The sequence below is a fragment of the Hypomesus transpacificus genome, unplaced genomic scaffold (assembly GCF_021917145.1).
Source record: "Hypomesus transpacificus isolate Combined female unplaced genomic scaffold, fHypTra1 scaffold_377, whole genome shotgun sequence".
Classification (NCBI taxonomy): Eukaryota; Metazoa; Chordata; class Actinopteri; order Osmeriformes; family Osmeridae; genus Hypomesus; species Hypomesus transpacificus.
In genome coordinates, this window is record NW_025813899.1 from 1 (window position 1) to 26,489 (window position 26,489).

The window sequence follows — 26,489 nt, forward strand, 5'->3', positions numbered from 1 at the left end:
TTGCCAGTAATAAGCCCTGACATCCGTCAGTCTGTCGTCTGTCATCCGCTTTAACATTTTGAACCCCTGCATACGCCGTATCTCCAGCTCCTCTCTGTCTCTCTCTTTTTTAACTCTCTCCTTTCCTCTCTTTTCTCTCTCTCTCTTTCTGCCTCTCTGTTTGAATTCAATGGGCTTTACAGGCCCCAAAGAAAATATTTCCCTGTTGCCCCCCCCCCCCCCCCCAAAAAAAAAACCCCAACATGACTTCTCTCTCCTTCCCCGACCTAGATGTCGACGGACCAGCTGGAGGCCTACGTGAACGGCCAGTTTGACGAGCTCCACAGGCTGGTGCGCCTGGAGGAGAAGAGGACCCTGCACCTGGTGGACCTGAAGGAGGCCTTCCTCACCGCCGCCGCCGCCGAGAAGATCGCCGAGATCTCCGTCCACACCGAGCGCCTGCAAGAGGAGATGGCCTGCATCACCCAGCAGCTGGGGCAGCTCGACCAGGCCGAGAAGCAGCCTGGGGCTGGAGTTGGAGCGGTGGCCCCTGCCGGAGCCCCAGGCCCCGGGCACAGACCCATGGTGAGACCCCCCCCCTGCCCCTTTCAGACGCACGTGCACACTGCATAGACACTAAGACGTCCATAGCGCTAGCAAGTGCGAACAGGTGTTATTCTTAAGAGAGGGGTTGTGACATGGAGGTGTTCTAGTTCTCCTCAGTCCGAAATCAAAGAACTACATGTGTTCCATTGAAGGGTGAGGGGCTTAAGTGGAGCTATGTTTACCCGCTGGCTGCATGCCAGTTCCAGCCTGTGTGTACACACACACCGGCTGGATCGACTCTACCTCCTACAGTATCTGTCAAGGTCAGCCTCTCACACACCTTCCTCCTCGCTCACGTGTTGTCACACGTGCGCAGGAGAGAACAGTGCACGTACACAAGCTGTGCAACCCAAGCATACACCCACCCACCCACCCACCCACCCACTCACTCACACACACCCACAACTAGACTGTCTTTTTCTCGGTCACTCTCTCTTTCTCTCTCCCTATCAGTCGCACTCGACCTCACGCCTTCTTTCTTCGTCATCTCTTTTTGTTTTGTGCCTTTTTTTTTGTTCACCCCTCTCTTTTTACATTACATTACATTTACATTTAGTCATTTAGGAGACGCTCTTATCCAGAGCGACTTAAAGCAAGTACAGTACATTCCCCCCGAGGCAAGTAGGGTGAAGTGCCTTGCCCAAGGACACAATGTAATTTTGCATGGCCGGGAATCGAACCGGCAACCTTCTGATTAATAGCCCAATTCCCTAACCACTCAGCCATCTGACCCCCTTTTTCTCACGTTCCTTCCTTTCTCCTCAACTCAGTTTCTTCTTATTTACAGCAGCCCAAATTCAAAGTTCCCTCTGGGACATTAGTCACTTGCACCACTCTGGAGTCAACGCACTCCTACCTCCCGGGTGGGGCACGGAGACAGGGGGGCTTTAGTAATGGCCATAGCCCAGCTCCAGATTGCTTTTCTGGGTGAGAAATGGGCCCGTCGTGGGCCAAGTTCATTAGGGCCGTAATTGAATGCTGATGGTGGACCAGTTTGTTCTCTGGTGTTACTCAGTAGCGGGTGAGTAATGCTCGCCGTGCAAGGTGTGTGTGTGTGTGTGTGTGTACCGAGGGTAGGAGAAGGACAGATTGAGAGGGCTTTCAGTAAATGTAAGCAGGCATGTATACAGAATATTTGCCTGCAGAGGAGAGAAAGGCGGACAGCTTGTGGATATTCAAGAGAGATCCAGCGTTTCTGGTGCCCAGTGAAATCCCATTACCCAGCTGCTTCAGTTCTGGCCCTGCAATTGCGGGCCAGGTTCAATCTTCTCACCGGGTGTAAAAAGAAAATAAAGAGGCAACTCCAGGATTGGACAGAAACAAAATCCAGTGAGCAGCCCCCAGGACAATAGTGATGCTGCTAAAGCCAGTTTGCGACCGGAGAAAATTGATTTGCGGCGGCTGAAATGCACCTTCCCACCTGTACTTTCTAGTGGATAGAGACATTCTACCCCCCTCTCTACCCACCATGCTATCATAATCATAATCCCATCATTTTCTAATGCAAGTAAACCAGTCAAACTGTCAAACTGTCAAAGAGTATTCACATACCACACCACTCTGTCTCATTCCACACAGCTGTCCATTGACCTGGTGCATTCCCATGTGAAATCAAAACAAATACTATATCGAATGTGTCCAAACCATTTCTTGTACTCCTCTCGTGGGTCCTAAGGCTGGGTTCCTAAAACCCTGGTCTTTGAGAGAAAGATGATAATCATGCTTACCGACTGCTGCTGTGTACATTTATTACGGTAATGCACTGAGGCCCATAGCACCCAGTAATCGGCTGATCTGTCAGTGAATCAATAGAGAGCTCTGATAGGTTGACAGCCGCACCGGCACTCGTTGTGTTTACCAACCAATCACAGTCCTTTTTGGGATTGCCGAGCATAGATCTGTGATCTGTCAGTGGCAGACAGACACTATCTTTCTCTGTCAATCTCACACACACACACACACACACACACATCACAAAAACACATTTCTGTGCTACTTCTCACACAAAATACACATTTACCTCTGTAATTGTACAAAAAGTCACACTATTGACAACTTTCAAAACACACCGACTCATTGGTAAGATAGCCCGGCTCCGCCCCCTCCCCGTCCATACAGAAATACAGTCATGCACACTGACCCACTCATATGCTCCAGTACCCCGTTTCATATTGAGGTGTGTGCGTGCATCCGTGCCCGTATCAGGAAATGCATGTGGACAGCGAGCAGAGGCGGTAGGCTCATCGATGTGTAAGTTACCAGAGCCCCTGGCCCCGAGACAACGGATGATCATTCATTAGCCTGTCATTAGCTCGCCTCTGATCCCACCCGGTGCTAGCCAGGTCCTGACCCGGTCCTGACCCAGGTCAGAGGGAACAGCAGGGGGCGGAGGGAGACCGTCTCCCCCCGGCTAATGAGGCTGTCTGTCCGGACCACAACCAGAGCAGCTAGCCTCTCTGTCACCGGCACTCCCCTCGACACACACACACACAGTCCCGTTGATGTTACCTGCTGCCCTAGTCCAGCTTGGGTTTATCACAGGACATTCTCACTCTCCAGCTTCATAGTGTAGCATGTAGTTAAGCCCCCCCCCCCCCCCCCACACACACACACACACACACACACACACACACACACACACACACACACACACACACACACACACACACACACACACACAGCAGTCCCCATTATGTTACTGCTGCCCAAATGCAGCCTGGGCTTTCTACACATTACACCCTCTTAGCCCACTCTGTGTTCTAGAAGGACATGTATTAGAATGATAAGGCAAGAGGGAGAAAATACTTCTCGCCTGTTGAGGAAGACTTGGCATGTGTTCGTCCTAACAGCTTCAGTGGGTTCAGTCATTGGACCAAGGTAATAGGTTCGTTATTGAGTGGATACCTCAAAGTTTCTTTGGTGGTATGGTTCTGCTTCATGACCTTCATGAGAAGCCTAACTTGAGACTCTGTCTCAACATCAGTATTAGAGAGCTTAGATATCCTTCATTCCCCGTGACGGATTGAGCAGACAGAACCACGGGTGGAGGCTGGGGGGGTGGAGGGGAACGCCGCAAAATAATGAGCACGTACCACACTTACTTTTGCTGCGCTATCAGAGGAGCATGCAAGTTCCTGGTCCTTTGGAAGGACTGGCCCTGTTCACTTTAGTGAGGGCGATTGGACGAGCCTAATGTCCCGGTGGGATTGCTGACTGACACTAAGTGCCCCTTAGAGTCTCCCACCTGATCCAGCTCTTCTCTTGTTCTCCCCCAAAACGAAGCTACTGCCGGCGCTAATTAGTGTCGGTCGGGAGCAGGGCGTCTCGTCAGGTCTTTCCTCCTCTCTTCCTCCTGCTCTCATCTTCTCGTGGCCCTCTCCCCGAGGCAGTCACTGCCAGCCTGTCGCTCTGCTGGCTCCAGACACACTGCCTGACTGACACATAGTCACTCTGTACTGTGGAACACTCCGGAACACAGCGCGGGAGTGGGTTCCCATGTGAAGGAAACCCGTTTCTGGTGTGCTAATAGACAGGAGGACTATGGAGCGTGACAGGGGAAATTGTCACCGACAGCAGAAGTGGGGGGGGGGGGGGGAGACGGGGATATTGATAGACACCGAGAGCCTGATAACGTAGCTCTTGAAGTACAGCAAATGCGATGCACTCAGCTTGAAGGAGGTGTGCCGGAAGATGTAAACATGCTAGTTTATGTGTGCGTGCCTCCGTATAAACCTCACTCTCTATTTCCTGTTTGTGTTTTCCAGAACGACATTGAGGCCAGGCCAAGGTAAGATGCCACCATGATTCATGCCCATGCCTTTTATAGCTCCCAGTTGAGCCCAGCCTGCCAATCAGTGAGCTCTGGGGATCAGCATGCAGCTAGCACGGTTGAGCACACACCAAAACACAGCCACACAAACCCACACATACACACTCGCGCTCACACCTCCTCTCACTCCCTTACACTCCTAACAATGTGTATCTTAACTCGGTATCCGGTCACATGCGTGTCACGTCGACGGCCCAGCCAAGCAATTAGCGGCCCTCGTCTCAGTGGCCGCGGGAATCGCACCGTCACTGAGGTGACGTGCTGCCTGCTCCTATCAGAGGGCATGCAGGCTCTGGCCCGGGCGGAGGAACTCATTGGACAGTGTGTGTGTGTGTGTGTGTGTGTTGTGCGATTATCAGGGTGAACTCCAGCCCTCGGGTAGAGCATGGTGGTTTAGTTACTGCTGTACTTCAGGTAACAGTCATATCAGAATGAGCATTTCCTTCTGCGTCTCAGTCTACGTGTTTGTCTGTTAAAAAATAATCTCTTTCGATTGCTTGCTTGTCTGCCCGTCTGGTTTTATCTCTCGTCTGTCTGCTTGCCTGTTTGTCTTTGTCTGTCTGTCTGTCTGTCTGTCTGTCTGTCTGTCTGTCCATTGTTGGTGTAAGACCGTCAGTGACATATTCATCCTCCATTCACACTGATCCAGTAACACTCATTCAGAGCACATCCCTTTCATCACCCCCTGCTGTGTCTGGAGGCCTTCATCTCAGTCTGCCTTCCTCTTCTAAACCTACACACTCACACACACATACACTCTCTCACACTTACATGCACACACACACACACACACACACACTTACACGCACACAAAACCCACAGAGTCTGGGAACTCTGAATGTCTCAACTTGGTAAATGTCATTCTTTGTTTGAGAAAGAGATTACTAGAGAAAGATAACTTTTTTTGAGACATTATAGTTTAAAGACAGGTAAATATTTAGACACTCGGATAGTCTGGTGTACTTGTGTTGACAAACTGTATCCTGGACAGTGTCAGCTTTATTACCTTTCACTGAAGATTGTTTCCTAAAGGGATATATTAGATGGGAAAGTTCATTTATATGTATATTACAGTGGGCCATTTGATGGTGTGTACAGTATATTCTCAGGTCAATTCAAATAAGTGGTCGTCTTTATCTTGTGACATACAGGATGGCCCCACCCAGTGGTTTCAGTAGGTTTTAGCTGGGAGCCAACCCCAGACCCGTCCAGCCGAGCACAGCCCTGTCTTCTCCTGCCCAGTCATGTCTGGTCTAGTCCTGTCCAGCCCCACAGTGGCACCAGTCTGTCCCAGGCCGTTAGGGATGGGCCTGCCATAGATAATGCTGATGCCAGTACACTGGAGCAGATGGCTCTGGCTTCAGACCCCAGGGTGAGAGCGACCTGCCCTTGGTCAAGGTTAACGCCCTCCCCACACTCTCACACACACACATACAGACATACACACACACACACAGACCCATATACACACGCACACACGCAGCACTCACCCGCCAGGCCCTCCCCATCTTGGCTTTTCTTCATCTCCAGTCATAAAACGCAGTGGGTGCAGAATCTATCCCAGCCTCCTGCTTCCTTCCCCCTGCTCTCTTCTCCCGGCACGCTGGCTAAAGACTGGGTAATGGCTGGCATAAAACCTAATGAAGTCATAATGGAGGCTGAACAGTGAAGGAAGGGGTGAAGGGTGTGTGGGGTTACTGCTATATATAGTGTTATAGGATCCAGGGTGAGTGAGGGAGATGAGAGAGTAAAGGAGATTTGTAAATGGAATGTATTTAAAAGTTGTAAATAGGAAAGAGAGGAAAAATATATGGACAGAGGTAGAGATAGAGACATTATGAGAGAGGGGAGAGACTGATTTACAGACACCGAGGGAGATATGTTTGGGGTAAAGTGTAATGAGATCTAGCTCTGAGAAGTGCTTACTGAACAGAATCAGTTATGCATCTCTGCTATTTCTACTACCCTACATCTAAGCTCAGCATAGATGTAAATTTGTTCTGTGTACTTATATGTTATGTTATGCCAGGTGCCTGCGTTGTCTTGTCTTAAGAATTTCAGTGCCCAATCTAACCTTGTGTTGCTCTGTGCACCTGACAAATAATCTTATTGTCAGCCCCATCCCTATCCCAGTTCCAGCCTCGCCCCATTCTAGTCCAAGCACCAGCCCAACCTCGATCCTAGTCCCAGCCCCATCTCTATACTAGTCCAAGCCCCATCACTTCTATCCCAGTTGCAGCCACACCCCATCCTAGTCCCAGCCCATCCTAGTCCCAGCTCATCCTAGTCCCAGCCCTAACCCCACCTCTATTCTCCGCCCCAAACCTGATCTATCCAAGACCCAGCCCCACCTCATCCTAGTCCCAGGACCAACCCCACACACTCCCAGACCCAATCCCACCTCATCCAAGATTCAGTCTTACCCCAAACTTCAATCCCACCTCATCCCAGCCTCCTCAATTTTTTTTCCTCCCCTTCTCCCTGACTATAACCTTGAATTTGTCATTTTAAATAACAATGGGGGTTTTCGTTGATGTGTCTTGTTAAATGCCACAGCTCCAGTCTGGGCCAGTGTCTGCCAGACTCCAAAGAAACACATCAGAACAGTACTTATCATCAGGATCTAATCTCCGTCCTGCAGACTCTATGAACCTACCAGTGCCCTGAGTGTGTGCTGTCAGCCTTTTCTCCTGTTCTCAAGGAAATCACTAGTAGTATCCTTACTAGTTACACGATACAGTCTTAAAGGTCCCATGACATGAACATTTCACTTTGGGAGGTTATTTAACATTAATATGAGTTCCCCTAGCCTGCCTTTGGTCCACCAGTGGATTGAAATGTTGCTAGGTGTAAACCAAGCCGAGGTATCCTTCTCCGCCTTTGAGAAAATGAGAGCTCAAATTTGAAAGTGTTCCACCCATGTCGTCATAAAAGGAAAGGTTAACTCCCCTTTCTCTGCTTTGCCCGCCCAGAGAATCTGGCCCACCAATGAGAACATGAACTACGACCATACAAGTGTGATGTCGTCTTATCCTCAAGATACATCATGGCTTGCAAACGATGGAAGCATGGCAGTTAGCCCCGCCTCTTTCTTCCTCATTGCATTTAAAGCTACAGATACAGAAACGGCACGTCCTGAGGAAAGCTCGTGGGACTGCTCGTCGTGGCTGTAATTCTGTTTGTCGTGGCTATAATTCTGCACCAAGGCTGAATTTCGGGAAATACATTTCAGATACAGTATTAGGGGACCACTAAGGCCTATATAAAAGCATCCGAAAACACCATGTCATGGGACCTGTAGAGTATTTCATTCCGTCAATTTTTGCTTGTAGAAACACACGGACACACACAGAGACCCACATACACACGATCCACATTCGAACCAACACGCTACACACACCACAGACCCACATATGTTCACCCCTCCTCTACACACACATACCCTCATGTTTCATTTACATTTAGTCATCTAGCAGACGCTCTTATCCAGAGTGACTTACAGTAAGTACGGGGACATTTCCCAGAGGCAAGTATGGTGAAGTGCCTTGCCCAAGGACACAACATCATTTGACACGGCCGGGAATCGATCCGAGAACCTTGTGATTTACTAGCCCGATTCCCTAACCGCTCAGCCACCTGATCCCCCATTTTTAAACACACACACTTTCTTACACACTGCACACAGACCCACTTTCCTACACACACTCTCATACACACACACCCACATTCCTCCATTGATTTGGTTTCACTCTGTCTGCCTGAGAGATCCACTTCTTCTGATTAGAAGGCCATGTGCGTTTGAGGCCAGAAAGCAGAAAGGCCACTAATCAATGAGAGAGAGAGAGGTAGTAGGTCATAGAGAGAGAGATAGAGGTAGGGATGGAGAGACAAACAGAGAGGGGGTTTGAGAGAGAGATAGAGGTAGGGATGGAGAGACAAACAGAGAGGGGGTTTGAGAGAGAGAGAGAGAGAGAGAGAGAGAGAGAGAGAGAGGAGGAGAGAGAGAGAGAGAGAGAGAGAGAGAAGAGAGAGAGAAGAGAGAGAGGAGAGAGAGAGAGGAGAGAGAGGAGAGAGAGAGAGAGAGAGAGAGAGAGCTGTGCTGAGGGACAGCCTGTGCTGGTCCAGCGCTCGGGGTGTGTGTAGCAGGGTGAAGACACGCCCTGGAGCTCCTTAAAAAAGAGGCCTCTCCCAGTGTAGGGGGGGAGAGGGAAGAGAGCATGCCTGTCTGGCAGATGGAATTGGCTCTGTACTCTGGCTGAAGACAGACCTTCCTTATCAACCACCTTCTCTTTTATCTCAGTTTATTGGTTTGTGTCTTTGTGTGTGTCCTCTCTCTCTCTCTCTCTCTCTCTCTCTCTCTCTTACTCACTCACTCACTCACTTACACACTCACACACACACACACACACACACACACAGTCTCTGTCTCTCTCACTCACACTTTTTTTCTATCTCTCTCTGGCATTTCTCCCATCTGTATCAGGAATGTCTTTAGGCCAGCAATGACTTCATTCAACAGACCGAGAGAAAAGAAAACAGTTAATGCCCAGAGACAAAACTGTCCAAAAACCTATTAGGGCCGATAGAGGAGCAGAGGCAACCTCCACAGTGTCGGTGTTGTGCTCACTACTAGGTCACTATGCACTAGGTCACTATGCACTTCTCTCTTACTGCCAACAGTGTTGGTGTAGTGCACACTACTAGGTCACTATGCACTAGGTCACTATGCACTTCTCTCTTACTGCAAACAGTGTCGGTGTAGTGCACACTACTAGGTCACTATGCACTAGGTCACTATGCACTTCTCTCTTACTGCCTTCCTCCTTCTCTACAGCATCTGTCACGTCAGAGAAAATAGCATTCCCTGGGAACCATCAAAAATGCAGATCAACGGAGACAGGACCTCCTTTCCATACAGCCCAAAGGTAGAGAGGGCACAGGTCTGCACAGACCAATGACAGAAAGTCCCTCTCCCATAGACACCAATGGCAGAGTGCGCCTCTCCCATAGAGGCCAGCCAGAGAGGGTCCCGCCCTCATTCTTCTGCTATGGCACTGTCACAGTCGAGAGACCACCCCAATAGTAAATAACCTATTTGAGTATTGCTAAAGAGCTGCGATGTACTAAACAGTGGCCTTAGCTGAGGAGGCTAGCCGAGCATATAAACCATGCTCTGTAATCACACTAATATGATCAGGCTCAGCTGGGAGTCTGGTCTCGAATGATCAGAGCGGCTCCTTCGATCCACTTCTGCAATCACTCTGCTCCTCCCGCTGCTGCCTCCAGAGCCTGTGTCCCCTCATACTCTGCCACACACTGAGAAAGAACACACACACACAGAGGGAACAAACACACACAGAAATAACATGCACACACACAGAAATAACTCACACACCGCTTGTGTTCACCGTGCAATTTCGCTAGAAGGGGAATAAAACAAACAACGAAAATCACCAGTTAACTTAATTCAAATTTGCAAGAACTATAGACTAATACAATAACAGGCTTAAATGAACTGACAACATAAGTTATACGACTTACAGTTCTCAAGGATGCACACGCGCAATCTCACCTGCACTGTGAAGCGCGTCTGTGCTATTCTCCGACATGCGCTCTAACAATCAAGCTGATAAACGGCCAAACATTTTGTACAGTTCTAATTCTGATACCGTGGCGGCAGAAATGTAACCGTGGCGGGCCGCCACGGAAAAATCAACAAAAGGGAAACACTGCACACACAGAAATAACACACACAGACACAGAAATAACACGCACACAGACATACCACACTCACACAGAAATAACACACACAGAAATAATACACACACACAGAAATAGCACACACAGATAAATAACACACTCACACACACACACACACACACACAAACAACTTCCCATCTGGTTTATTAGGCCTTACGCCCAACAGACACACACACAGACACAGATAACAAATGCACATTGAAAAACACACACGTGCACACTCTCAAACACTGCCACGCAAGCCGGCACGCATTTTTTCTTTTTTTATCACAAAGTGGACGTCATGAGAGAGGTATTTCAATGAGAGACTAGTGATATGAGAAGCTTTAGCACCAGACTCTCAGCCCTATGTAAACACAGGACTTAATCCCTGTGCCTCTCGCTGACGAGGAAGTGGGAACGAGGAAGTGCTCTCTGGCGTCCCCCTGGTGGTGGCCAGTCCACACTGCAGTGTGAGCGGAGGAGAGCCGTCCAGTTGGGAAGGAGTGGCGTGAGTGATACCTGAGCTGAGTTTGAGCTCACTGCCCTTCAGAGGGTCGCACAGCTGGATCGAGCTATCGGGGGAGGCCGGAGTCAGGAGGTGACGAGGGAGTGGTGGGAGCGGACTTGGTTTCCTCTAATGAAATATTTAAATTCCCCAGGGAAAAGAGAGGTGCTCCAGTCCTGTGTGTGTGTGACATTCTATATGTAGTAGAATCAACATTTCCACACTTAATAATGCAGGATATTACACGTCAGCAAGCGCGCTTCGGTGCGTCTCCAGTCATGTGTGATGTGTGCGTGTGTATGTGCGTGCATGTGTATGTGCGTGCATGTGTATGTGCATGGATGTGTGTGCGTGCATGTGTATGTGCGTGCATGTGTGCTCGGTGTGAGTGGGTGCACGTGCGCGTGCGTGCCAACGGATTGCTGTGATGGAGGACCGTAAATGATTCCAGTTTCCTACCATATGCCACGCGCACGCACACACACACACGCCAACACTAAACACACACCGAGTGATGAAAAGCTCCCATTTGTCAGGAAGGAGAAACGTGTTAAAGAAAGCAGCGCATACCCCTGCATGCATACACAGGGACGCCCACTGTTAAACAGTCATACGATGCCACCGTAAGGACGCCGCAGCTGTGCGTGAATTATTGATGAATTATTCAGTGAAAACCTCGCGTGCCAGACACAGCATTTGAAAACTGTACATGCCAAGCTTTTTAGCAATTTATGCCAATCAAAATATCAATAGTTTTGTGTGTGTGTGAATGTGTGCTTTTTCCTTTCACACGCCGCTTCAGTTGTTGACTAATGGTAGTTTCTATCCATCTGTATTCCGTGGAATTCAAAAAAAATGTAATTTTACCACAACAAAAGCTTCTGAAAGCTTCATAATGTAATGTCAGGGTAACCATAGCAACAGTTGTGTTCCAAAGTCGTTTGGAGGAGTTCTGGGCTGTGAGATGCTCGTGCGGGGAGTGTTTTGGGAGATGGAAGCTTGTAGATAACCAGACTTTCAGAGATGTATGGTGTGGCTGGCTGAGGATGCCAAATGATGGCGTACCAACTGTCAGGATGGAAGATGGATCAGACACCGGTGTATTCTCTCACACAAGGAGCGTCAGAACCCCGTAGATCAAGCTCTGAACTGGGGCGCCTGATAGCAGTGACTCACCAGACGATTCATGCTAAACCCAGGGCCCCCCTCCCCCCACTCACACACATTCACACACACATTTTGCTTGCGCTTTTACCGGTGTATTGTTGAGGGATCCCAGTAGCCTGCAGGGCCTCTAAAGACTGTGTACAGAGCCTTGACTGTGGCTGACTTCCTCTGCTATTATTGATTGGCTGTGAAGCTGGCAGAGTACTGACCTGTGCTGCCCATGACCCCAGAGAACAGGGAAGTAGAAGAGAAACTCAACACGTCCCAGAGTACTCCAATGTTGCCAGCATCCGACAGCTGTTTGTGTCAAGGCTTTGATACACTCTCTTCTCGTCTTATAAATAACGGATTGTAAATGTGCATAGGATGTGGGTGTGGGGTGGGGGTTAGATTGTGTGCCTGTGAGTACTTACGGTACAGGCATTTTTATAAGAAGCATTCGAAGTCTGCTCTCTCCATTCTGAAAAGCAGCGATTTCCCGATTTTCTGCTGACATTCAAAAGCGGCCCGCAGAGGAGATTTAACAATCTAACAAGCGGAGCTACAGGATTAGGCATTAAATATTCATATTTATTGAAGTTCCCTGTTAAAGAAAGTGAGATAACGTTTTAAGCAGAACAGAGGAGAGCTGAACGGGGGGGAAGGTGAAAGGGGGAATAAGCTTAGTGCGCGCCGCGGTAATTCACAAGGAGAGAGAATGAGCAATGGGAGGAAGTGGGCTGAATAATATTTCAGGATCCCCTGGTTCATAGGACAACAATGATAACTTAAGAGTCTGACAGCAAACTTCCCCATGCTCCGGGGGATAAACACTTTGCTATTTGAGCCCTGTGTTGCTCATCGTGTTACATCTGCTTCAGGGGATGACCTTGATAACCTTGGGTCGGTTGATCGCATAGGAGAGCGTTATCCGTTTGGATTCGCCGCGCCTTCCATACCCACCATGTACTAGAGCAGTATTTGGCAGACGACGGGCCTTCCAGACCCACCGTGTACTGGAGCAGGGTTTGGCAGACGACGGGCCTTCCAGACCCACCGTGTACTGGAGCAGGGTTTGGCAGACGACGGGCCTTCCATACCCACCGTGTACTGGAGCAGTATTTGGCAGACGACGGGCCCGTGTGTTTCTGCCAGGTCTCCACGTTCCTCGTCTCCCTCCTCCCTCTTTAGCTCTTCGCCTGCTTATTAAGTCCTGCTTGTCTCCCTCTGCTTGTCTCTCTCTGCTTGTCTCCCTCTGCTTGTCTCCCTCTGCTTGTCTCCCTCTGCTTGTCTCCCTCTGCTTGACTCCCTCTGCTTGTCTCGCTCTGCTTGTCTCCCTCGCCTCTGTCGTCCCCCTCTCCAACTGTCCTCTCCCCCTGTGAAATAATCACCATGCCGTCACTGTCGGCCGCCCCCCCCTCGCGACCCCGTCATCCACATACCACCTCCCCCCCCCCCCCCACCCTCCACCCCACCTTGGGTGAAAAGGAAAAAGCGACGTGTGATGAATAGAAATGTGTTAATTAGGGCCTGCTACTGCGTAGAGAGCTGTGATGCAGAGAAAATGACTGTGTTTGGGGGAGAATAAGATAGAGGTGGGGTGGGAGAGAGAATAAAAGTGAGACGGAGACAAGTGAAGTGAAAAAAGTGGACTCCGTGCGGTGTGCATGTGAGAGAAACGGAGAAAGAAGTAGACAAAAAGAGAACTAGAGAGACTCAAAGAAACAGCATATCTATACACGTCCTGTGTGTATGTGTGTGTTTATATAACATGTCTGTATGTTTGCATGTGTGCGTGTGTGTGTACTCGACAGTACATCTGCTTGGGCAGACATGTTTCTAATCTCTTAACATGCCAAGAAAGCGCTTGAAATGGATATACAGACAGTCCTCAGTAGCAGGTCCGAGGGGTGTGGAGGACCAATGTTCTGTGCTGTTGCTCTCTCGTCTCGTCTCTCTCTCTCTCCATCACACGCCTGGAACCCGTCTCTTTGTTTCCATGGTGATGAGATGCACCAGCGCTTCAGCGGTCTGGCTGAGGAAGGGGGGAACCAAGGTGGATGGGGACGGACTTCCTGCTACACACTGAGGTACGCAAAGTCCTCGTACAGCACCAGATCAGTGTCCAGAGCTGAGACGTTAGGCTGGTCCTTTTTATGATTTTTTTATTTCACCTTTATTTAGCCAAGTAGGCTAGATTGAGAACAAGTTCTCATTTGCAACTGCGACCTGGCCAAGATACAGCATAGCAAATACGACACATATAACATAGTTTCAACATGGAATAAGCAAACATAATAATCACAGTAATTACAATAAAACAGATCAAAAACTGAGGATAAAAGCGCAGGTAGAGATACTGGAGTGCAAAGGAGCAAGGAGCAAATATATAAATATACTATTGGGGTGAGGTAGATAGATGGGCTGTTTATGGGTGGGCTATGTTCAGGTGCAGAGATCTGAGAGCTGCTCTGACAGCTGGTGCTTAAAGCTGGATCAAATGTGTTTGTATAGCCCTTTTTACATGCAAGCATGTCACAGACGGGCTTCACATGCGCCCATAGCACTGCCCTTCAACCAACCTAAACCCTCAAGGAAGACAAGGAAAAACTACCCAAAAAAACTCCCAACAGGAGAAAAAATGGAAGAAACCTTGGGAGGAGCAATTCAGAGACGGTTGGCGAGAGAGGAGCAGGACACAGGCTAAACAGTCATTCAATGGGTTGGAATGGTTCAATGGGTTTGGAAACACCCAAATCCATCGTTCAGCTTTATAGATGTAGGACGGGAGCGGGAAACTCGCTGTTGGCCGTCAGGAAGAGGGAGGAGAATGTCTCCATCTTCAGAGACCTTTGGAGTTCATTCCAGTCATTGGCAGCAGAGAACTGGAAGGAAAGTCGACCAAATGCGGAGTTGGCTTTGGGGGTGACCAGTGAGATGTACTTGCTGGAGCGTGTGCTACGGGTGGGTACTGCTATGGTGACCAGTGAGCTGAGATAAGGTGGGGCGTTACCTGGCAGGGATTTGTAGATAACCTGTAGCCAGTGGGATTAGCGTCGAGTATGAAGCGATGGCCAGCCAATGAGAGCGTACAGGTCGCAGTGGTGGGTAGTGTATGGGGCATTGGTGACAATGGTCCTATCAGAACAGATATACCCTAAAACACAGATACCCTGCCCCGGTGCTCTATAAGAAGCCGGCGTTGGGGACAACGAGGGGATGTTAGTTCTACCTTCCGTCCTCCACTCCAGCACCCTCACCCACTAAAATGTACATCTAAAATGTGTTTTAGAGGGGAGTCAGGTGGCTGAGCGGTTAGGGCATCGGGCTTGTAATCTGATGGTTGCCAGTTCGATTCCCAGCCGGGGAACATGACGTTGTGTCCTTGGGCAAGGCACTTCACCCTACTTGCGTCAGGGAGAATGTCCCTGTACTTACTGTAAGTCGCTCTGGATATGTGTTAAGTGTTTGTGTCACAGACAAACACACACATATGGGGGCGTGCGGGGGGGGGTTTAGGTCTGATGTTGTGTGGGAGGAGATGCCGGGGCTGGATACTGTTGAGCTGTACACAGGGTGATGAATCAAGGCCTTATCAACCGCAGGCCCTGGGTCGCAACTGTCAGCAGCGAGGTAGGAGAGCCGCATCATCAGCGCCCAATCACAGGGCGTCATCTTCCAGCTCCACGCACCGCACCGCACGCACACGCGCTCACACACGCGTGCACACGCACTCTCCCTCAGAGAGCCACGACACATCCACCCACCGCACGGGCATAGAGATAAGGCTGCCACGGCGACATTTGGCCTTGTCGCGCCACATCCCAGCAAGGCGGTTCACAGTCTTAGACACCGAGGAGGTCAATGCTAGACAACCGCCCCCCCCCTGTCCCCCCCCCCCCCTGTCCCCCGTCCATCCGTCCGTGTCTCAGGACAGTGTGAAGGTTGTCAGGGATATGTTTAATTCAGCAGTCTCGGGACAGGCTATGGCTGCGCGTCCGTTGATGTGTTGTGGTGGCATCGGTAGCCCCCTCCCCCCCCCCCTCCCCTCAGCATCAGTATTCTAGACAGCGAAAACAACCTTGAGAGGAATTTGAAGTCTGTGTGGAATGGAGGCAGTATCTAATTAACCTAGTCTGCGCCGGAGTTAGCATGCACGTTACGTCTCTCCCCCTCTCCTTTTCCTCCCGTCAACTCCTACGACCACCTTTTTTCGCTCTTGTTTTTTTTTTTTTTTTTTTTTTTGGGGGGGGGGGGATTGTAGCAGAGGTGTTACACTGAATATTTAATGAAAATTCTTTATTTTTTTCTCCGTCGACTGTTTGAGTTTTCCTTCTTCTTATCGGGGGGGGGGGGGGGCGTTGTTTTGGTTGTTGTGAGCAAACGTCCGGGTTGTTTTGGGGCAAGCTGCCACATCTAGGCCCGAGCTACATCTCCTTGATTGGCCAGGCAATGGACAGACAGCTCCCTGATTGGCCAGACACTGGACAGGCAGAGTGGGTCTTGGAGAGCTTCAAACAACAGTCGACAATCAAATGGACGAAAGACAGCGTTTCCCAAAACAGGGAACAGACTCTGCTATCCTGAGCTATGTTCAAATATAGTGTTACCCCACAGGAGTTGCCAAGCTTTTTTGATAGACGTTTTATAACATGCATTAGTACACATAAAAGTTTATTAGTCAGCCAGCACCGGGGAGCTGTCGAGATGCTTTAACACTCTGACAGAGTTTCTGTTCTGCTCCCAATACTGTTATTGCTGCTGCAGGTACTCAACATCACCACTGAGACAGGCTGGTCTAGTCTTGTCTTTTTCTGTATATAGCCTTATGTGTTATGCTGTACTCTTTCAGGACCCCAGCTGTTTCTCATGGTGTTGTCGAGTGTAGATAATGGGTCATGCACTTGAAGGGATTTGTACTGTATTTAAACTGAAGAGTTATCCATGTGTGATGTCAGGAGTACCAAGAATACTGATGGCCCAAGGCTGAAGGTCTGTCTCTGTCTTCCTGTGCGCGTGTGCGTGTGTGGGCACATCTCTGTTTTTTTGTGCATGTCCTTCAGACCAAGGGCTCGAATGACAGAGTTGGGATGGCGAGAGTGGTATGACAGAAGGCTTTGCCTAATAGCCAGGCTGTTCTCCAGCTCTCTCTCTCTCTCCGTCCCTCCATCTCTCCGTCTCCTCTTCCCTGTACGTGGCCATATGTGCCTCGAACATCCCTCCGTATCTGACTGAGGAGTGGAGGAAGCCATTTCCACATCAGCGGCAGCTCCCAGACGTAGCGCGGCGTCTGCTCTGAAGCTTTCCAGGACAGCTTGCCCGGGCACCTGGGCAACCGTCCCATGGAGATGGAGCCCAGGCTGAGCACTCTGGGGGTGGTGTGGTGGTGGAGGGGCGGGGGGGGGGGGGGTTGAGGGCGTGGCTGTGCCAGTCTGTCTGTGTGTGGGCGCCGGCGTAGCCCGTCACTCGGGGGTAACGGCTGGCTGAGCCTGGAATGAGCCCGTCGCTCACACGACATCACATGACTGGATATGCAAATATGCCCGGGAGGAGTTCCCCTCCAAATGGGCCGGGATTGATGGCTCCTGTAGGGACGGAAGAGAGGGCAGAACGGGGGGAGGCGATGGGGAGGAGGTGATGGGGAGGGGGGGGAGGCGATGGGGAGGGGGGGGGGCGATGGGGAGGGGGGGAGGCGATGGGGAGGAGGCGATGGGGAGGGGGGGAGGCGATGGGGAGGAGGCGATGGGGAGGGGAGGAGGCGATGGGGAGGGGGGGAGGCGATGGGGAGGGGGGGAGGCGCTGGGGAGGGGGGAGGCGATGGGGAGGGGGGAGGCGATGGGGAGGGGGGGGGCGTTGGGGAGGGGGGGATGGATAAAGGGGGGAGAGGGCAGTGGGTGAAGGAGGGGAGAGAGGTAGGGCAGAGAGAAGTGGAGATGGCGGGGGGGGGGGGGGGGGTTGTTGTGGGGGTGGGATAGAGGGGGAACTGTAGGGTGGATAAGGCCTCCAGTGGTTATTTATCACCAGTAAGCTATTGATATGCTTTCTCAGCAGGCAACACACCAGTGTTGACGAAAGGGATAGATAAAAGTTTATCGGAGCGTGTTTTTTTTTACTCTCCTGGCCTTGAGGAAAGAAACTTTGAAAGGAAGTTTCAGATAGACTGCAAGCTGCAGTTATAATGCATCTTTTTAAGCTGAGGGAGAAAAGGCGTGTTTTTCTTTTCCTCTTGTAAAGTCGAGATGTTTTTCGAGACACTCGGGAGAGATGACAACGGTTCCAGGAAAGCTTTGCTCTCCGCAGCAGTGATGTCAGACTTCTGGGCCTAAACTAAATCTGGGTCTTAACCACAGAAAGAACTGGATCTCAACACATCATCTCATTACAGAGCAAGTACTGGTAGAAAACGGCACCTCAGTCAATGGTAAAGTTGTTATAATTATATATTTTTCTAAATATTGAATTTATAAATATTAGATCTTTCTTATCAAAATGGGGCCCTTCAAGAAAAAAGTGTAACCTTGTTAACTCTCTCTGTCTCTCTCTCTCTCTGTCTCTCTCTCTCTTTCTCTCTCTCTCCATATAAGCCCTCTCTTGTCACTCCATCACATGCTAGAGCTTATTGTCTCACAATGTTCCGCAGCCCTTGTTGACTGTTCCCTGACCCCACGCCAGTTCCACAAGAGCGGCCTGTTTGCTGCTTGGCCCTCATCACGTTAGGCTGTGAACCTCTCCCATGCCGAGCGTGTGCTCGTGGACGCCGCAGCCCTGCAGTCACCATGTGACATGAGAGCCAACTCTGTCACAACAGCCAGAGGAGGGCCTGGTAAACAGACCCAGCTAAAGCAGCCAGGACTTGTCTTGGTGTGAGGGTCTGTGAGGCTACAAGAGGCTGTCCCTGGCTCTCTGCAAGCCACGCTGGAGCACACTGGGCCAGAGTAGACAGCCCTGCTGACAGAAGACTGGGATGTGCTTCATTTCTCATGGCACGGCACAAGAGGAATGTCAAAGGGCTGAAACAAGTGGCCTCTGTTTCAGCAGATCCAACACACACACACACACACACATCCACACACCACACATTCACACACACACACATAGATTCCACGCACATACTCTCACATGTATGCACGCAGATACGCGTACACATTTCCCTCTCTCTTTAAATTGTTCTCACCCTTTTTTCATCCCTCTCTCATCCTTTGGGGTCATTACCAGACACTCGTTTGATGTTAATTGCTGACTAATAGCTGTTCCAAGGAAGAGGGGGGCGGGGGGAGGGGAGGGAGGGAGGTCAGACAGAGCATTCAGACGCCCATGCCTAGACGCTGGATGTGCTGAGTGCAGCGTCATCGTTTATCCTCTGTTTACATCTGGCCAGAGAATGGCTCCACGGGAGGATGAGCGCTCACGTGACCGTGGTTACGGGAGCAGGAGTCCTCCCGGAGGCTTGTCGCCATGGGGACGCGTTTCTATCTTTGTGTTTGGCCCCGATTTGAATTTTGCACTCTTAATTAATGAGCGTTTTTATTTATCTGGCCTACGTGCAAGCCATTACTGCAACAGGTGTCTACTCATTCCTCCATTACCCCCTTTGGCAACAGTGAGGGCAGAAGCACTAAATGAGCCTGCGTAAGATAGAATCTTTAGCATAGTTAAGGGTCTTATCTGAACAGCTCTTTGTTCATTCTTGAGAACGATTAACACAGGTACTTAGCACATGTAAGCAAGAAATTTGTTCCCGGTGGATAACTGTATCCAACACACTCACACGACCAACACACACACCCGCATTTGCACACACACACACACATTAGCACACACCCACGCGCTCCCACACACCCACTCTCCCATCAACACATTAGCACACACCAGCCGCCATGATTCTTGTGATTGGCTGAACATTGTTCTCTTCCACTTGACCGACCTTGTATTGTGCTTGGTAGCCGGAGGAACACTCTGAGTAATGTATGCAGCACCTAGTGGGCGGACCACACAGGCCCTCCCTGGCTGTGCCTCTTGCATTTCAGAATGGACAGTTTTACATAATGAACATGCATGAACATGAGCTAGAGTGTTAGGGGGGGGGGGTCTTGCAGCAGGGGGGCCGGGGGGGACTGTGCCGAACAGCGCCTTGCTCAGATGAATGAGCTGCAGTGGGAAGCTGATCTCAGATATGCCATAAACCCTTTCTCATTACAGCACATCACATTTCATTCTGTGCACTTGTGTACGTGCGCACGGCCCCCTGCACGGCCCCCTGTCAGCAAGCCACCTTAAAACTGGCGGTCTTTCAGGGTCTTGGAAATATATTGCTTCAATTGATGTGTTGTTGAGGTATTGTTTTATACGTTTTATCAGCTGGAGGGTTGTAAGACAAGCCGGATTTGAAAGGGAGTCATCTCTTTGCTTTCAATATGTGACTTGCTGTTGGCCAGGAACAAATATTCAGCTCTGAATACTTAATGTGCTCCTAACCCAGAGTTGTGAGTGTTATGTTTCCGAATGGCTCTGTCACAAGATGTGTTGTCAAGAACGTTTAGGGAATTATGTAGAGTAATTCTCTGTTTGATCCTCAATGTGTTTTTTGTTCTTGCTGTCCTGTTGTTGTGGATGTCCCTCCAGGCTTTGTTTCAGCTTGTTATTAAAATGTTGGTCCTCTACGTGTCTGTTGTTGTGTTTGTGTGTCTCGAACCTCAGTTCTGCTAAGACTCAAGCTTGGTAACCTGAGAGAACAGATCCTGCTTGCGTTCCTGTCCGTTGTCAAGAGACCTGGTTGTTAAGAGCGAACGCGCTCCTCTTTCGGTCTCTGCATTCCAACCCTCTTCTCTCCTGTCGTCGCTTGCGCCGCCCTGTCTCCTGTGTTGTTGACGAGCCTCGACGACAACATCTCATTTCCATACTATCACTTTCAGCTGCTTCCGCTGAGCTGCACGCCTGTCTGACTTCCCTCACTTCCTCATCAGACCTCAGGAGATGGAAGAGGCTGTCTGTTCGATCTGCCTGTCTGTCCTCTTCTCGCTTTCTCCATCCACTGCCTACCTCCCTCCCTCTCTGCCTCTCCACCTCCCTCCCTCGCTCCCTCCCTCTCTGCTTCTCTACGTCCCTCGCTTCCTCTCTGCCTTTCTACCTCCCTCCCTCGCTCCCTCTTTGCCTCCCTCCCTCCATCCATCCATCCCTTCTTCTTTCCTTTTCTTCCGCCCCTTTCCTCTCATCATGCTCACATCCTCCCTGTCAGGATCAGTGCAGTACGGAGGGATGAGGGAACGTGTGTGTGTGTTGGTGGAAGGGTCACGTCTAGTGTCCACCTGTCTGGGGAGAGCCTATCAGACGAGCGGGAAGATGAAAGGACAAGCACTCTGCCGGTACGACCAAGAGGAGATTAGAGATCCCTGCAGGGCAACAGTCAGTTCGATCCAGCCGAGCTTTTACTCAGTCAAATCACATACCATACCCTGGATTGTCTTTCTCCCAAGATTACACCAAATGCTTTTCTATTTGAATTTTTTTGACGTCTCTGTCTCCCCTTCTGGCTCTTTTCTCTCTCTCGCTCTCCTCCCTCCATATCTGGGTCCAGGTCTCTCTCTAGGGGTAGTCTGCAGAGTTAAATCACCCCTCAGGCTCCACAGGTTTGACTCCATTAGGTAGCAGCAAAGTGCAGTGCTCAGTGCAGAGCACGGGTGCCGCACCGTCCTCGGGGCTCTATCAATAATCATTAAGGCTCCTCTTTCATTAGGGCCTCAACGTGCCAGTCCTCCTGAGGTATTGGCGTGGTGGCTAATGTGATGCAGCAGGCCCAGATGGTGTCAGAGCTGTTTGGAAATGCAAATCAGGTCTTTATTTAGTTTGAGGGGGGTGGGTTTCTCTCATCAACTCATCCTCTCCGTTCCCCTCCTCTACGCGCGTGACACCTCCTCTACGAGCGTGTCACCTCCTCTAAGTGCGTGTCACCTCCTCTACGAACGCGTCACCTCCTCTACGAGTGCGTTGGCCCCTCTACGAGCGTGTCACCTCCTCTACGAGCGTGTCACCTCCTCTACGAGCGCGTCACCTCCTCTACGAGCGTGTCACCTCCTCTACGAGCGCGTCACCTCCTCTACGAGCGCGTCACCTCCTCTACGAGTGCGTCAACTCCTCTACGAGTGTGTCACCTCCTCTACGAGCGAGTCACCTCTTCTACGAGCGTGTCACCTCTTCTACGAGAGAGTCAACTCCTCTACGAGCGTGTCACCTCCTCTACGAGCGCGTCACCTCCTCTACGAGCGCGTCACCTCCTCTACGAGCGTGTCACCTCCTCTGCGACTCTGTGTCAACCCCTCCTCTTCACCCTGCTTTCCCTTGGGCTCCTCCTCCTCCGTGCCTTGGGCAGATCCAAAGTGCGGCGGCCTGATGATTTGCGCAGCAGCTAGGCAGGATTAAGCGGCCGCGGGGGAGAGCGGGCCAGCGAGCGTGATTGCAGCATTTCCGGATGAGGACTAAGAGGCTCTGCGGTTGCTGTGCCAAGAGCAGGGAAATCAAACGCAATCAGGGACCACCGCCCCCCCCCCGCCCCCTCTCTCTCGCTTCCCCCTTGCCCGCCCCCTCTCTCTCTTCCCCCTCCCCGCCACCTCTCTCTCTTCCCCCTCCCCGCCCCCTCTCTCTCTCTTCCCCCTCCCCGCCACCTCTCTCTCTCTTCCTCTTCCCCGCCACCTCTCTCTCTCTTCCCCCTCCCCTCTCTCTCTCTCTCTCTCTCTCTCTCTCTCTCTCTCTCTCTCTCTCTCTTTCTCTCTCTCTCTCTCTCCCCCTCTCTCTCTCTCCCCCTCTCCCTCCCCTTCCCGCCACCCTCTCTCTCAGAGGCCCGGGCCAGAAGCGGAATAGAAAACAAGTTGGATTCAGCATCCCTGTGCCTGATCCTACTTTCTAGCTGTTCCGCGGGCTGACAGTTTGTCCAGAAGGTACTGTGGGCAGTGGGATCATATCAGGAACGGCAGTCACACCTTTCCATAGGGTCCATATCCAGAAACCGCACACACAGTTGCAATCCATCCATCCATCCATGAACCCATCCATCCATCCCACAGGTTGCCACGTCTCTCCTTGGGGCCTGAGAGGGTGTGCTCCCGTGGGCCGCTCATCCCAGGGTGCCCCCTGCTTCCAGGCCGCGGTCACTGGCAGGAGGAGGGGAGGATGGGTCCTGATCAATGATACATGGACTACATTAAAGTTCATGAATAAGTCATGACCTGTAAAATCCCAGGAAGTCTCCAGCAGAGAAGTACCTCCCCCAGCCCTGCTAGCACTCTTACAGCCAGATCCTGGGGTGGGGGCAGAGGGAGGGAGAGGCTGGCTAAGACATAAACACACGTTTTTGAAAGAACAGAGTGACAGTTGGACACTCTGAGAGAGAGGACATAGACAGCGTAGGGACAGAGCAGAGGGGAACTTGGCTCGGGAGGCCGAGAGAGAGATGAGAAATGCAGAAAGAGGAGGAGTCTAGATGAATTGGGGGGTTTCTCCCCTCCTACTGGCATTTAGCTGAGCTCTCACTGCGCCATCTCTCTAAGAGTAATGGCTTCCTCCTCCGGATGGAATAAATAAGTTATCACATCCATGTGTCCCAGGGCTTAGAACAGAACAGACCATCTGAATATAAATAGTTAATTTGCTTCCATAGAGATGGCTGCACTATATGGCATTTGAATATATTTATAATTATACTAACAGCTAGCCTGAAACTGCTTGACTGGAGATGAAAGATGAAACACAAATATCAACACTAGGGGTTTTCTTCCAAACACTGTCTGAGGCCTGTCCTTAGACATGGGGTCACAGCTCTGGTTGTGGATGTGTGCTTCACAGAATCGGTCTGCTTTCAGAACACGGATTGTCACGACCGGACATGAGTGAAAACACGGTGAAAGTGTTTAAACTTGAAAAGGTGTGTTGTGTTTCTGTGTACCCCAGACGTGCTGGGTTCCAACAGGGTAACTGAACTATTCCCGCAGTCAGAATTAGGAGAGAGGTGAGGCGGAGAGGAGAGCAGTGGAGGAGAGAGGAGATCTCCCATAGAGACGAGGAAACGGCCTGGTTTCCCCTCTCAACAGCCACACAGACACACAGTTGGAGAGCCAAGTTTAATGGAGTGGAAGAAACGCATAGAAGAGTTGAGAAAGTCGAAAGTGGGGAATGAGTGAAGGATGAAACGGAGAGGAGGAGGAGGAGGCTGTCAACTTGGGGGGAGGGGGGCTCTGTCATCCTCTCACCTCGTCCAATTAGAGGCTGTGATTAGTGCCGACCATCCCCAGTGAAATTGAATCCATCAGACTGCCTCTGATTGCTATAGGCCTTGGTAATTTGGCAATCACTTTATCTGTGTCACCGGAGAGCTACTCGCACGAACAGGCACAGCAGTGTTGAAATTGTACTTTGGCTCCTATAATTACATTTAAAATAAGTTTTTGATCATTAGTGTTTTGTGTTTTAATAGTAATCTCGCTCGTAATCAAATTAAGAGGGAAAAAATGACGGAAATTCTGTTGTTTTTCTTTTCCCAGAATCCCGGAGCCGAGACAAGGCCCTCGTTTGCCTGGCGACTACAGAAGGAACGGACCTGAACCCTCGATGGACCACGCCCCCTGACCTCGGCTGGCATCCAATCACAAACCACCCTCCGTGTGTGGTCCTCCTACGTCTGCTCATAATACCGGGATGGACTTTCCTCTTTTTCATTCATCTCTCTCTTTCATCTCTTCCTCTCTCATCTCTCTTCTATCTACTTTTTCTTCTCTCTCTATATATCTTTTTTTCTGTCTCCTCTCTTTCTTTCCTCTTCCCTTCTCTTTTTCCCCTCTCTTTTCTTCATGTCTGCTGACTTTGGGGTGACCTTCGCTTGCACAGGCTGGTGTGACTAAATGGATGGCTATGACAATTCTTTTTTTTTTTTTTTACTCCCAAACTTAAAACTTCTTACTAGCAAACTTCTTTTTTAATTGAAGTGCATGGGTTTACCATGCATCCATCAAACCATTACCATCAGGCTCAATTAATTCCACAGCCAATCAGATTTTTGGCTAAGGCTCTTGGCTCAGAGAGGATTCTGGGTAAGAAGCAATGTGCCTGTACCCCACAGATGTTAGACACAAAGTCTGAAATCTTTAGTGTGACACATCATGCTGTCCAGTAATATGTGGTGTTTTGTTATGACAAGCAGCCTTGAAAGAGAAAGACAGAGGCACAGAGAGTCAAACTGAATGTGACAGGTGACAGAATTCCTCGGGTGTGTGCAGCTGTAAGATACTAAAAAGGGAAATGAATCTCCCTAAAATGTGCCTTGTTTTATTGTGGATTCTCAGCACAGCACAGCACAGCCCTGCTCTCTCTCTCTCTCTCTCTCTCTCTCTCTCCTCTTATTGTCCTCAACTCTAAATGTCTTCTGTGCATGTGTGCATGCGTGGGCAGACATGACACGCCTATGAGAGCATGTGTTTGCAGCCTCCACCCACCAGACTGGTGTTTTGACACCTCCTGATGTTGCAGATCTGCAGAGACCATGTTAGGTGAATATCCCACCTTATTATGCTTGTGCCTGATAGTAGTCCTGCCTCCTCAGCGTTCTCTGTGATGTCATGGCTCATTAGCCCTGGACACACTGCAGTGTTGCACAGTGCACACCGAACCGACCAGGCAACACAGCCCTCCTACTGCCACAGCTCAGTCAGACTTTCTATCCACACATTCTCTCCCTTTGTTCTGCCTTAGCTGTCATCAACGCACTGTCAGAATAGGGCTGACTTAGGGCTGATGGCTTTAATCGTGCAACACGTTTTGATGATGACTTAATGATTGTGTGCCCCTATTATGTCTTTGTAATTGTCTATTGTAACTTGCCCTCGGGGCCAATGTTTTTGCAGTTGACATAATAAAAATGAAAATGTTTCCTGAAAACAGATGTCACAACTATTGCTTTTTAAGCATTTCTGGGAAGTTGTTTCCGTCTAAAGTCAATAAACAAATGATATTTCGTACATGGGAGACACAGGCCTCCATTCTTTCAGTTCTGTGTCGACAGTTGTGTTAGTTAAGCGCCGCTGTTGTGACAGGTTTTTTTTAAAGCAGAGCAGATGGTTATCTGAACACAGTGCGAGACCGCGCCGCACCGCACTGTTGACATCACGCCACCTTGACAACGCCACAGGAAGGGAGGACGGCGGAGGGAACGGGAGATGGATTGAGGTAAACAACAGGCATTTCTTTATCAAGATGAATGGCATCTTTCCATACAGTACAGGATATGGAATGTGTGTGGGGGGAGGGGGGGTGGGGAGCTGCAGCACAGGGAAGGAAATGGGGGTTGGGGGGGGGGGGGGGCGTTCCTACATCCTGTCCTCTCTGAGATGGATGCATCTAGACGCAGTCCACGGCAAGCTCATAGAGTATCCCTGTAGGCCTAGCGAGCAGGAACCACTCTCATCACCCCTCAGTCGCAATCGAAAACACTTTGTCTCATCTTTCATGACCTCCTCCCCCCCCCTCCCCACAACCTTTCCGAGAATCACGCCTCAGCTTCCACACCTGCTTGCGACCCGCGCCGCCGCGCTCCGTTCGGGGCGCGAGTGCTGCCTCAGCACCTCCGCATGGAGATATCGACGGACAGGATCTCATTTAGACCCGCGGTCATGGCTAGCTGGGCGGCAAAATCTGAGGTTT

General features: G+C 50.4%; 1 protein-coding gene across 2 annotated transcripts; it reads left to right on the forward strand.

The window, feature by feature from the left end:
• Positions 1–238: 238 nt before the first annotated feature.
• trim44 (tripartite motif containing 44) lies at positions 239–25,814 on the forward strand. 2 transcript variants are annotated; one of them, XM_047016439.1, is made up of 3 exons: positions 239–564; positions 4,350–4,372; positions 24,338–25,814. In XM_047016439.1, the coding sequence occupies exons 1-3, from the start codon at positions 271–273 to the stop codon at positions 24,420–24,422; spliced, it is 402 nt and encodes a 133-aa protein (XP_046872395.1). In that variant the 5' UTR covers positions 239–270; the 3' UTR covers positions 24,423–25,814. The 2 variants fall into 2 exon arrangements, with proteins under 2 accessions (XP_046872395.1, XP_046872396.1); XM_047016440.1 differs by lacking the exon at positions 4,350–4,372 and having other exon boundaries at positions 24,338–24,460.
• The last annotated feature ends 675 nt before the right edge of the window (positions 25,815–26,489 follow it).